This window comes from Solanum pennellii, chromosome 5 (assembly GCF_001406875.1).
Source record: "Solanum pennellii chromosome 5, SPENNV200".
Lineage (NCBI taxonomy): Eukaryota > Viridiplantae > Streptophyta > Magnoliopsida > Solanales > Solanaceae > Solanum > Solanum pennellii.
Window position 1 is genome coordinate 2,296,898 of NC_028641.1, and position 14,344 is coordinate 2,311,241.

The 14,344-nt window shown below is 27.6% G+C and overlaps 1 protein-coding gene across 1 annotated transcript; it reads right to left on the bottom strand.

The window, feature by feature from the left end:
• Nucleotides 1–1,628: 1,628 nt before the first annotated feature.
• Nucleotides 1,629–6,075, bottom strand: LOC107020822. The gene is made up of 5 exons (XM_015221332.2): nucleotides 5,716–6,075; nucleotides 4,198–5,633; nucleotides 2,743–3,156; nucleotides 2,447–2,667; nucleotides 1,629–2,273 (listed from the first exon to the last, which is right to left on the bottom strand). The coding sequence occupies exons 1-5, from the start codon at nucleotides 5,865–5,867 to the stop codon at nucleotides 2,022–2,024; spliced, it is 2,475 nt and encodes an 824-aa protein (XP_015076818.1). The 5' UTR covers nucleotides 5,868–6,075; the 3' UTR covers nucleotides 1,629–2,021.
• Nucleotides 6,076–14,344: the final 8,269 nt, after the last annotated feature.

Below are 14,344 nucleotides of genomic sequence, written 5' to 3' on the forward strand. Positions count from 1 at the left end.
AGATTTTAAAAATAGAAGGGGATATGAAAAATAAGGGAAACATAATATGTGTATTTCGGTAATTTTTCCTAATATGTGTATTACTCATAAGGTATAAGCATATGTATAAAATAATTTAAATATAAAATTTACTGAATATAGTTAGAAGATAGTAAAAATATTTGATAAATTTAATATGTAAAGCTTTTTATAAAATGACAAAATCCAAAGTAGGAGCTAGCCTTTAAATGTGAGCAAAACTCTACTCTTTTAAGTAGGTGAGAATAATTAAATAATTAATGAATAAATATCTGTTTCATATATATTTTATAAATAATTTTAAATGTCAAGATGACAAGAATATCCTATGACCCAAATATTTTAATAAGTAATATTCACTTGACCTTTCCCCTTATTTTATTTCTTTTACATCTGATTTTTATATATTTTGAAGTTGGTTTAATTTTATCTCATGCACAAAGGTTCAAAACATCTAAATTTTATAATAATTGAAAGTAAAAAATTTATATCGAAATAACACACTTAATTCCTTCGATTAAATTATCAAATTGTATCGAAATTGATATATTTAGATCGAAAAAAGTTATTAATCTATTAATAATTTATTGGTTAGCGATTTCTCTAACAATTTTGATTATTTTCTTTATTATTGAATTATTGGTTCATAACTTTTTGATGTTTTTTAACGAGTTAATTGATAATTTGATAATAAATTAAATAATTACGTTTATACCATTTGATATATAAAGTCCTTGAGTTAAAGTTTGGTTTCATATTTATTTATGATTATCTCGAACTCTTACTTATTTTACAGTATAAGTGTATTCTTTTTTTTAGCAAGATGTAACATGTATCTAATTCACTTAATTTTTTAAATATATTTAATTATTCTTTTTATATAAATATTAATGATTAAATCATCGCGATCGATATATAATGAAGAAATTTTTGTGGTGCTCCAAAAAGTGGACGGTCTTCCTTCATCGTGAAGTTTGGGGGCTTAGAGTTCTTCCTCATCAATCCACCGTTTCTTTATTGAAAAAAAAAAGAAGAAACAATTCTCTAAAATATATTAGAAGGAACGAAAATTCCAAAACAAAAATGATTTAAAAAGATAGACTATATTAATAATAAATATTATTTTTATGATTCTATTTTAGTTGTCATGTTTCCGTAAAGTATTTATATTTCAAAATATATGATATCATCAAGTGGAGATTATATGTGACTAAAGCTTAGCTTATGATTTTGTCGTTGGTTTGATTTCTTCATGCAAATTAGTCAAAATATATAAACTTGTTGGCTTGTGAATTGTGATACTAATGACTCCCAAATTCAATTTCATACTGATGATTGAGGGGGAAAATTAATATTTACATATGAAGATATTTTATTGGCGATTTAGGTATCGAGTGTTTTATTCAAATATCTTTTTATTCGTTTTGAAGTGTTTAACAAATATTAAAAGTGTTTAAAAGACGTAACTTGATTATCTTTTTTTGATTTATTCGAACTTGTTACGTCTTATCTTCTGCGATCTCTAACTATTTATTATCAGTTTAAACACATTTATTCAAACATACAACTATCATTTATAAAATCAATTTCAAATACCTAACATTTGATACTTTTCAAGTCAACCACTTTATAAATCTATTTTACTACTATTCAAAAACATGATTAACCATTATTCTAAATTTGCCTTTCCAAAATCAGGCTACATTTTCTCCTCCTCTAGGTATCTTTTTCAAGGGGAAGCAAAGGTGTAAGTTTTTTTTTTTTTTTTGGGGGGGGGGGGGGGGAGGGGGTACTAAAATAGCCTAGAACCTAAGTTGTGCGGACTCTTTCACTTTTGATATCGCACCCGTGTCAGGTTCTCCAAAAAATACACTACTTTTGAAGAATCTGACACGCATCCGTTGACATTTTTGAAGAGTCCGAGCAACGTAGCTTAGAACTATAGTCCTAGAAGATCTTCACTAACATTATGAAAAACTAAACATATACTAATCACTAATACTTCAGCATGGAAAAAGTGAAAAAGATTGTTCCATGCTAACTTTTCTCCCTGCAACATTGATATTGCTTAGTTTCCTCTGGCACCAAACCAAATGATCTCTCCTTAATCTTGGTAAACTTAGCACTCTTGATACCAACTTTAGCTCCACGAGTGACGCGAATAATGAAGGACTCAATCGACGTTCTTGTTGTTTTTGGAACTTCTTCACTATGCAATTGCCACTTCTTTGTACATCTTTCAACTTCCTCTCCTTCTGCATATAGAGAATATCAAGTGATTCACAAAGTTTAGAAACCAAAAGAACTGGAATTGGCTATGAACTTCGTCAACATGTTGTTGTTGTAGCTACAAAATGTTGCTATGTTTTGTTTTTCTTCAAGTAGTGAAAGGCGTGTGGCGTATCTATGAGTAAAGATTAGGACTAACCTTTTGAAGGTCTAATTTGATATTCATAAAAAGCTCGATTTCTGCATTGTCCATTTGAATTCCTTGAACACCCTTTAAGGCCAAATTAGCTTCACGTTTATCAGCACGAAGAAACTCCCAGAAAACTTGCATCGTCTCCTTAATAACTTCGCCCAATTTCACTATGGAAATGACATCTTTTTCCTCTTCTCGTCCGCCCTTCTTTCCCTTAAAACGATCATCTGCTAGACAGTCAAAGTATTCCTCTCGTTACTACGAGTCGAGGTATTTTAACAACTCAACGAAAAAATGCATACCTCTAATGCTCGGGACTTGAAGAAAGCTACGGAGAATGCACCTCTTCCTGACATAATTTTGGACTCGTGGTCCTTGAAATGGCTCATCCTCGACAAATCTTTGTAAAAGTACTTGAAATTGCTGATATTCTCCGGCAACTTGGTTATATGTGTGATACTCATGTGGATCATGTTCAAGCAAGTCCTTAGCTTTACCATATTGCCAATAGAGAATTTCCCATGATAGGCAAATTTGCCCAACATATACTATTTCCAAGTCTCTATTCATTTCACTAATGGATTTTTGTGCAGGATCAGCAAAGATCTTCCTTTGTTTGTTTGCCAAGAAGCTTGGTAAAGCAAAGGCTTTGGCTATCGACATTGACGTTTTTTTGCTCGACATAAACTCTTCGGAATCCTTAAGCTGAAGAAAACCTATATTAAAGAGTAAAACATCAGAATCACCAGTCTACTACTCATAAAGAACATTTCAAGAACCTAATTTGAAGTCAATGAAATCACCCCTAGACTATGCGAAATAGAACAATTTCGCCCTCAGTTATTTAGAGGCAATGATAAATATGAGTATTTATAACCAAAACTTTATATAAATGCCGCTAAAGACTAAAGCGACTCTGGATGCAATGACATTAACTCAATAACCGCTAAATGCTTTTGCGACATTAAAATATCATCGCTATTGTTGTAGTGTATAGACTAACAACAACAACTAAAGGACAAACTTAGACCATTAGCAAAGTTCAAGGGCATATTCGACCATTTTACTACGGATGGAAAAGTAGTTGTATTTTATTCCATTTGACAATTCATAATTTTGTGTAAGTTTTTCTTCCATATAAAGTCCAAGATGAAAGTGGTTGTGGGGTTATGCTATTGTTCCTAAAACAGCAATTTGATTAGGCCAAGAAAATTGGAACCTAGTGGAAGGACCAAAAAAAGTCTGTTGAGTGGCATTAAAAGCCATTGATAATTGCATGACATAATTGGAAAAGGGACAACAAAAGCACCCCTTTAGGCATTTGATAATGGCTACTTTCAAGAAGTGGTGATTATGTCACACTGGTCTTTTCAAAGGATCAAATGGTCAAAAATATTATAAATTAGTAGTACTTAGTGTAGACAAGACAATAAGCATATATGATATTAAGTTCAATCTTCAATACATAAATTTGGTGGTTCAGAATGAATTTATTTATTGTGTTAGCTGAAAATGACATTACAAGATTTTTTAATAGTATTGAAATGGACAGAACACAAGATACATAACTATTATACACCAAACCAAAATGTAAACAATTAAAGATGGAAGGAGGATAACGTATACGTAGACTAGGTAAAGAGATTGTTTTCGATAGACACTCGACTCAAGGTAAAGCATATCAAAACAGAAACTATAGAAAACATGGCAAAGATAATCGATGATAATCGAATATAGTGATGGTTTTAGAGACTTACTGATAGCATTCAATGTCTGGTAATTCAAGATATCCAATTTTTTCATTTTTTCAGCATAGCTCTTGTAAAATTTCTGAATTTCTTCGATACAATATTTGTATCCAATTTTTTCATCAATTTTCAATGGCTTCATATCTTCTACTACTTTAGGAGATTCATAATCTTCTGATATAGTAGGCAGACCTGTGATTCTTGAATTTTTCATTTCCATTTTCATTTGCCTGACTAAATTCTGATGTTCTAACAAGATGTCATCATCATCATCCGAATCTGAATCAGTATCCCATAATTTTCTACTCGAATTATGATCTGGTGATTCTTGAAAATCATCCATTTCCTCATAGTTCACATCTGTTTCCTCAACTCTGTCAACATTTTGAGAAGCAAAACCATCTGTATCCCATGATTTTCGACTCGAATTATGATTTGGAGATTCTTGAAAATCATCCATTAACTTCATCTCTTCACAATTCCCATCTGTTTCTTCAACTCCGTCAATATTTTGAGAAGCAAAACCATCCATATCCAATGAGTTTCGACTCGAATTATGATCTGGTGATTCTTGAATATCATCCACTAATTTCATTTCCTCACAATTCACATCTGTTTCCTCTACTCTGTCAACATTTTGAGAAGCAAAATCATCTATATCCCATGATTTTCGACTTGAATTATCGTCTACAGATTCTTGAAAATCATCTATTAACTTCACTTCCTCACACTTCACATCTGTTACTTCAACTCCATCAACATTTTTAGCAGCAAAATCACCTTTACCAATAGAAAAACTTAAATTATGCAAAGAAGTTTCCAATTCAATAAACCCCTTATCATCATCATTTTCTTCTCTATCACTATCCATAAACTGATCACTCTTCAAGAATCCATTAAGATGCCTATTAGAACATAATTCATCTCTAAGACCCTCAGACCCTTGAATCGAATTTCGAATTAAAGACTCATTCTCAGGAAGCAATTGAATTTCATAACACATATCTTCTGAATCCTGTGTTTCAATATCACTAAAAACTTCATCATTTTTCCTCAAAATCTCTTCAAAACAAAGATTATCTACCTTTTCATCTAAAAATTCCAACTTTTCTTGATCATTAGCATTTTTTTCATCAAAAAGCTCTGATTTTTCTTGATAAACACTTCCATTTTTGAAAAAAGAGAAATAAAACAATTTATCATCAGAATTCTTATCAATCTCTTTTTCTACAACCCCTTCTCCTTCATTAAAATTCACAAACATTTCTTCAACTAAAAAACTTTTAGCTTCTGATTTCTCTATAAAACCAAAAGAATCTTTACCAGATATATACTCATACTTACTCTGAACCAAAAAAGAACTCTCTTTTTCCACACCCTTCTCATCAAAATCTAATCTTTTCTGATTTTTACAGTCCATTTCATCATTTCCATCAACCACCCTCCTACAAAAATAAAAAAAGATACAAACTTAAAGCAAATAAAAACCTAAAACTTCAAAACAAAAAAAGATTCATATAATCATACCTGTTCTCTAAGAAAAAGCAAATCTTGGAAACAAACCAACACAAGAAACCCCAAATAGAAGTGAAAAACCAAGTCATTGTTCTGCACATAAATTGACTCAAAAACATTTTTATTAAAGTGGCTTTGAGCAAAAAGATTTTCTTGGGACTCATGATTTTCCCATGTATACAAGTAAAGAAAAAGAGAACACAAATATAGTAATCTTAATTTTTCATAGGAGAAAGTGAAGAGACCACTAAATCCTAAGCATCTGTTAAATCAAGAACTGGTTTTTTTTAGTATTTCTTTTTTGGAAGCCTAAGATTTGAGGAAGATATTGAGAAGAGAAGTAGTCTTGAGAGTGAAAGATCAAAGTGTATATAAATGAAATACAAATTTATATGCTGAGTTGTTCTAAATGGGACATAAAAAAATTTCGGGTCTTCGTTTGGTAAGTGAGATAAGAATAGTAATCTCAAAAAAATATTTGGTATTAATTTTTATTTTATGTTAATTTAAGGTGTTAATTAATTTTGAGATTATTTTGTCTCATATTACTACAAAGTAATATAAAATAATTTCATTTATTTCATCTCTTGTATTTAACGATTCTTTAAGGATGTGTTTGGTACCGAAAACACTTTTTTAGAAATATATTTTTACTTTTGATTGATTAAATATTATTTAAAAAATTTGACTTTTCTAATCAAAACCCGAGAAACAAGTACTATAAATAATATTTCAAATTCATTATTTTTTTACTATTCATCAAAACGTGTTCAGTTTCTACCTCTTGATCGTACCACTCCCACACCATACTCTCCATTGATCTCATTTACATAATGATTTAAAAGGTATTTAATTTTTGATTGACTCGATTAATTAGAACGCATTAACTTAAAGAGAATAACTATGTTAAATCGCGTGAACTAGCTAGGTATACTATGAAAATAACTTAACTAATTCATATTTTATGACAGATAGACTAACCAAAAAGATAATAAGAAAATGTTTTTGCTAATAAGTCCCCTGGTTAAAAAAAAAATAATGTAAGTTATTTGATTAAAAATAAAGAAATTTCAATCAAGATAAATTTAATATTTTTCATGTAAAACATAAATTTATATGTAAAAATTTATAAACTCACATTAAATAATATATATAAATTCATTATGTGCATTAAACATTAAAATTTAAATTCTAAATTTATCGTTTATCTCTAACTATTAGTTTGTCTCATTTGGTCATAAAGTCGTGTTTGATTGTTTGCTTTTTGGAACGTCGCAATTACACTTCTTTTTGCCTTTTTTGTGCTTTGGACTTAGTCAAATACGTGAAGACTCATTTTTAGTACCAAAAGGAAAAATATAATATATATAATAAATTAAATGTAACATATTGTTCGCATTAAATTTCTAGTAAGAAAATTCACGTGAATAATAAAGAATTACTAAATATATAAATTAGAGGTTGAAATTGTAAGAATCCAAAGTTCTTCTCTTTATTTTTTTTTCTAATAATGGTTGAGGTTATATCATATATGTATCTAATTAAATTTCACTAAGATCCAATAAAAAGTAAGTCATTTATATTGAGATTAGGGGTAGGTATGTTATTTATCTTGATATATTAATAATATAAATATAATTAGGGGGGGGACTACTTATAGAAAAATTAGGGGGTAATTAAATAAGAATTAAATCTTAGGAAATGAATTAGCTATATGGACTATATATATATTCCTTTCACATCTAAATTATATTATTATACATTTAGAATCAAATGTAATAATTTGAAATATTTAGAACAAAAAATAATTGTGAAAGTGAAGGCTTTTATTTAGCCGATAGATTAATGAGGAACATAATAATACGATTCTTTTTCATTTTTACATGCTATTAATTGACAACTAATTTTGCCAAACAAAAAATATGTAGAAAAAGGCTATAAAATTTGGCAAAAAGATTTTGGTATAAAATATCAAAAAGTCATAAAAATCAATGGATTGAATTTCTCCAGATAAGGTAGAATTAGATTCCAAACTCCACAAAAAAATTCAAAAAATAATAATTATTATTATTATTTTGAAATTATGACATCCACTTAATAACCAATATGAGAATTTGGTGTAACTGAACCAATTTGTTTGGCTAATTCAAATTAATTTGGTTCGTTGTATTTAATTAAACATCGAATGAATTAGTTAATTTATGTCTAATTTGTTAGTTCAACACTATCTCCTCCATATAATTTTTATTGGAAGTAGTCTTAATCCATTATTAATAAGCGGAGAGAAATGATATCATATTTTAATTTCGTATCAGACATTTAATTAATTTGAATTTATGTTGCATAAGGTCCATTAAAGGAGGAGTATTTTTTAATTTTTTTTTTTTTTATATTTAAGATCTAAAATATAGATATCTCATTAAAGATGAAGAATTATTATGTCACGCTATAACTATGTATACTGATCTTAAATTATATAGAGTTTTTTTTTTTCGAATATATTTTTTTTCTTTCAAAGATTCCATCTATTGCTGGACTTAATATGGAAAACTATAGTGTAACATTTTACAATTTTTTCCAAAACTTTTTTGCAGTGAGACATACAAAAGGAGATTTTTTGTTTTTCCAATTTTATACACTTCCTTTTTTTTCATGTCAACCAAACAGTACCTTACTGAGATATCAATTTATTTATTTTCCTTTTAGTATAATTGCTATTTATGACATTATCGAATAAATTCTTCATACAAAGTTTACATGTGATAAGGAGAACTCAATTAAACCACAGTGATTAAAAAGTATATTATTTAGTATCAGACTAATTAATACAAGATTTTAATGTGGATCCGGATATCTTACGTTTCAACTTAATTTTATGCGTGACTATAATAAATACTTAAAAATCACAAATTTTTAAGTCTTCGAAATGAAATTATCTTTAGCGAGAAGTATTTTACATCCTCAAGGTGGAACTATTCGGTGCGATCTGATTTAATCGTTTATCCTCTAATAGAAGAAGTCAAAATTTAAAATTTATGAGTTTTGAATTCTATTTTTTTAAAAAAAAATTACTGAAATTTAAATTAATAACTATATGTATATACTTCAATTTATTTTCTACGTAAATACAACCAAAACTACTAGAATCATTGAATACATAATAAATACTATATCCGATTTTCCTACGTGAGTCTAAATTAATTGTTCACCTCTAAGATGATCTTTTTACACAAATTTAAATTAATTAATTTAAAAATAAATATCGAACATCGAATACGAAACCAGAAGAAACATGAGTCATGCCATTGAGTGGTGCAAAATGTAGATAGAAGATGATGCATTCAATAACCGCCCCCGTGACCCATCTTTGTCACAAATAAACAACCGTTAGCATGCTTGTGAGTTGTGATATGCATGATCAATTATAACCAAAAATGGCATGAATAGAAACAAATATCTCTGTCGTTTTAATTTGTTTGTCTAATTTTAATTTATCATAAAAGTTAATATGTTAAATATATCAAAAAAATTCTTTAGTCCAGTAATTTAAACATATAAAATTGATCTAATTTAGAGAATATTTTATATTTGTATTTAATTTTTTACTTTTAACCCCTCGTTTTATATGAGTTGAAATGAGTTGGTTATTAACTCGTCCAAATTAAATTTGCAACCCCTAGCTATAATAGTGTCCCCCTACACCATTTACATTTTACACCCTCTTCTTCTTTTTTTTTCTTTTTTTTTTTGGCTGATGAATGGTCGTTTGATAACTAGTTGGAGTTATGTATGTATTAATAATATATGAATTAATTATGAGAGAATTTATGTATTATATATGTATGCGTATATACATAAATAAGTTATATTTTAATTGATTATTAAATATGATATACAAGACTTAATACGTGTATAACTCATCTTCAAAATACTTTCGAATATGATGGTAAATACACCAATAATTTAGTAATTGGCTACTCTAGAGTGTCAAAACAAATGTTAGAATGAACTTAATTAAGGCTACATAATAGGTAGGTGAAGGAGATATACGAAAGTTAAAAGTTAGAATGAAGTTAATTAAGGCTACACAACTAATGCTTGCATCAAATTGACACCTATAGTAAAATGTATCATTTCTCTCCGTTTAAAGAAAATGACATATATCTATATTTAATGATAATTTAATTTTAAAATATTTATCGTGTTTTTAATAAGATGGTTATATTCATGCAGATATATATGACTCATTTTAAATCACAATTTTTTTAAAAAAAAATAATTACATTTTATACCAAATCAAAGACAGAGAAAGTCCATTGAAACTATTGTTGTCATTGGCAATCGATCTTCATGATGAACAAGAAGATTAATTTAAAATATGTTTAAATATTAAAAAAAATATTTTTATTGGCTATTATGTTAGTGATATGCTATACACTATACAGTAAAATCCTTTTATTTTAAAAATGAAAGTAAGAATTTGTATAATCGATCCCAACTTATTTGAAATTGAGACAGAGTGAATTACTATCTATTATTCTAGAAGGATTTTACTTTAGATAGCTTAAATCCTACAAAGAAATTGTAAAATTATTTTGAGACTCTAAACTAGATTGGAATGACCTCTAAAAAATACATATTATATATACTAGTGTATATTCTTTGTATATTTAGTATACTCTTCATTCACCCCAATTACGGAATGACTTCAAGGAGTTGCTCGGAGGGTAACTACCTCTCATTTTTTAACTCTAAAATTGTACGTTCGAATCACCAAATGAAGCGAAAAGATTGGAACTTTTAGGAATGTTAGGGTGTAATGGGCCTTATTTGTGAAGGGTTTATTTACACTGGCTGGCTATCCATTCTTTTTACAGCCCATTATTGAAAGATGAAGCAACAAAGAATAGCCCATACTAAATTGAAGAGGCCTTCTGAATCATTTTCTCTAATGATCAACAGCTCATACTACATATTGTGGTCCAAAATATATGCCAATCTTATCAAATTGTGGTCCTTCATTTTATTTATTTGGGTTTTTCGCCTGGTGTTCGATATTTCTAATTACATTTGGATTCACGTCGTGTAGAGCCCCGGATGGAGATAAGTGCTCCCTAGATTTTTCCATACTCGGGGCTCATTTTCATAGGCAGAATCAAGATTAAGAGTTTAGGGTTCTAAATTTTCTTTCAACGTAACTTTAGATGAAAAGTGTTTCTACATTCTCTTCCTTACTACTGTTATTCAATTTATCTATATTTTTCTCGTACAAATACAGAATCTATGAAAAAGCTATTGGGTTTGACCGGACCCACAAACACCACTTAGCTTCGCCTCTGAGTCATTGTGGTCCTTAATTTTTTATTTTGTGATAAGGAAGTATCTATCTTTTTTTTTATGTTACTACAGAAGAATAAATTTTCTTATTATTTTTTTTAATTAGCTAGGTTTTGTGAAAGATGCTCTTTTATGGTAGAGGTGTTTGAACAATTTAAGTGCAAATCATGGTACCCTAAGTTTATCTAAAAATAAGCTTCCTTAATAAGTTTGATTTATAATCTTAAATATAAAACTAGTTATTTTCAGATAAAATAATTTGATTTTGTAAAAAATTATTTACATTACCGATGTGTATCTCTTGAGCCTTTTTTATCAAAGAGATCATGACCATACTTGATAAGATATATACTATTCTGAAAAAAGAAGCCGCAAATCTTTTGTTGAAAATGTGTCAATCAATTTAATTCCCTTGGTCAAAACTTTAATAATAAGTATGTGTTTGTTTATGCGATATCATATCATATCATCATATGGAATTATAAAATAAAATTAGTGTTTGGATATGTAATTTCACGTTGATTTCATCTTATGATTCCATATCATAAGATGAAATATCATATTTTTCAAAAAATAATGATATGAAATTATATGGGAATTTTATATCATGATTTAAGATTTTTTTAAAACACAAAAACTGATTCATGAGTTTATATTTTGTTAAAACAACTCCATAGACTTTTGGAGTTTGGAAAAATAGATTCAAAATACTGAAACAAGGCATGAAATATTATGATATTGACAAACAACTGAATATTGTAATAACTTGTGCAACATTACATAATAATGAAATATTTATGGTCTATGATCATGAAAATATAGTTGCGGGTGATATTGACCAAAAAAATGACTCAAAGCAACAATGTTGATTCGTCTTCTCGGTCACATGATCGAGAAATGCAAGTTTAATTTGAGGAGATTGTCATTATTATGTGGGAGGATTATATTAAAGACTAATTCACTACAATTTATGTTCAATTTTTTTTATTGAATGAAAGTTTGATAAAACAATTACTTAATTGAGAAACAAATAGTTTTGTAATAATTTATTATACGATTTTGTAATTTTTTGTTTATTCGATAAAAATGAATAAACAATTGGGGCTATTTTAATAATTTTACGACTTATAAATTCTTATATTTATGAGAAAATATATTATACAAAAATTTCATACCGCATGTCCAAACAAAACTTCAATTTTATCTCATGATTTCATATAATAATATCATATCATGATTTCATATCACAATATGACATTGCATGGCCAAACAAGCCCTAGGTGCATCTAATTAATTATTTAAAATAAAAATCAATTCCAATCTTGATCAATATTAATAGATATTATTTTAGAAAAAAGACGAACAATTATATAATTCTTAAATCAAATATACAACCCCCACCCCCCCGCACACCTCCTAATTCCCCATAATTAAAACTATATAAGTATTGAATAGACAACAAATCATGTAATTATCATATAAAATTTATAGAACATTGAAGAATGCCATAAGTAAATTCACCAATGAAAAAAGTTATTTATGTTAAATTCAAAAAGAGTCCTATTAATTAAATTGTACGCCTTCTCAATTTTTTTTAATTTAATTCTAATTATATAATACATCATATATTATTAATATATTATTTTGACATGATCTGAATCGACTCACATGGATAATCCAAATCCATTTTCCTTCAAAAACTCTTTTTAACCCTTACGTACGTTATACTAAGTTAATATTAAGAAGTGGTTCTTCATACTCCCCTCTAATTCAATATAAAATTATTGACATTTTTTTATAGTTCAATTTTTTCTTCTTCAAAATTTAGATCTTATTAATTCTTTTTATTGAGTGACCCTTCTTTTTGCTGGATTTTTCAATTACTTTTAAATCTCAAATAATGATTGTCTTTACTTTTAAAAATGAATTTGAGAAGAATCAAAATGATAAATATTTGAAAAAGTCCTTTGACTAATGTCTAAATATCTTTCTGATAATTATGATAATATCCATGGTACGATATGTAAAATATATATTTTTAACTCACATAAAAATGCATTAATTAATCTATATAGTTTTTTTTAGTCTCATAATGATAGTAATCGCACTAGACAAGTTATATATAACATGCTCGACTTAAAAGACATTAAAGGGATCGATTTCGAGTCATATGACCCTCCAAATCAACTGAGTCATTCTATAATTCGAAATTCTAAAATACAACGTCAACTACCTGAAATTTTATTTATTTATTTATTATTTTTAAAAATTGGGTTAACATTAAGGTTTTCACGGTCACAATCGAGAGGACTGATTATTTAGCTTTTTGTCTTAATTTTTTTTTAATAATTATTTTAGGACAGATGATTATTGATCACGATGGATTATTATATTAAATTAGGTGATTAAAAGGTACTTATCGTGATTCTAAATGTATGATTAAGTTAGAATAAACAAATGTTGCCACCTTAATGATCCAACCAAAAATGGAAAGGTGTCAAGCTACAACTTCCAAATTTTTTTGTTTTAACATCCAACAAAAACTTGCCTTAAAAGGTCAGATTACAAAGATAATATATTTTATAATTTAGCTGCTCAGTCTGAATCTATTACAGTATTTTATATACAGTTAAATTTACTGAAATACCACTTATCAAAATTAAAATATGGATACTAAAAGGGTTATATTTGTCTTTACAATACTTGGTTGTCAAACGAATGTTGCCCTAAATCTTTTGTTGGAGTTAAAAATATTTAGACAATGATAAGGATAAAAAGTTGATACTATTATAGGGTTTTATTCATATTGAAGGTTAAATAGCTCATTATATTTAAAGTGATAATAAAAAATATATTAAGTGATAAAAATTTGTGTTAAAGGCTATATGCTATTATGTATGTATTAATTTAATAAGAATGTTAAGTTGGGGGTTGAGTTAGGTTTGACGACAAGTAAAAATATGTGATTTAATGTTTAATGAAATAATTATTAATTTAATTTTAAAATTTTAATAAAAATAAAAATACGATATAATATCTTTTCATCTGTCCAAATATTTGATAGGTTCACTCTCTATATGTGAAAGATACATACATCAATAATAACAATAATAAAAAAAATAATTAAAAATTATGAACTCTCCATTATAAATTTCTAAAAAATCAAAATATTAGATGATTTCGGAATTTTGATAAACAAAATATTTATATTAATATAGTCGTAGTAGACACTTTTAGACTCCTTTTTTACTATTCGATCAACTTCAATGCTAGAGTTGTTTCATGAGAGAGATGGGGAAACGGA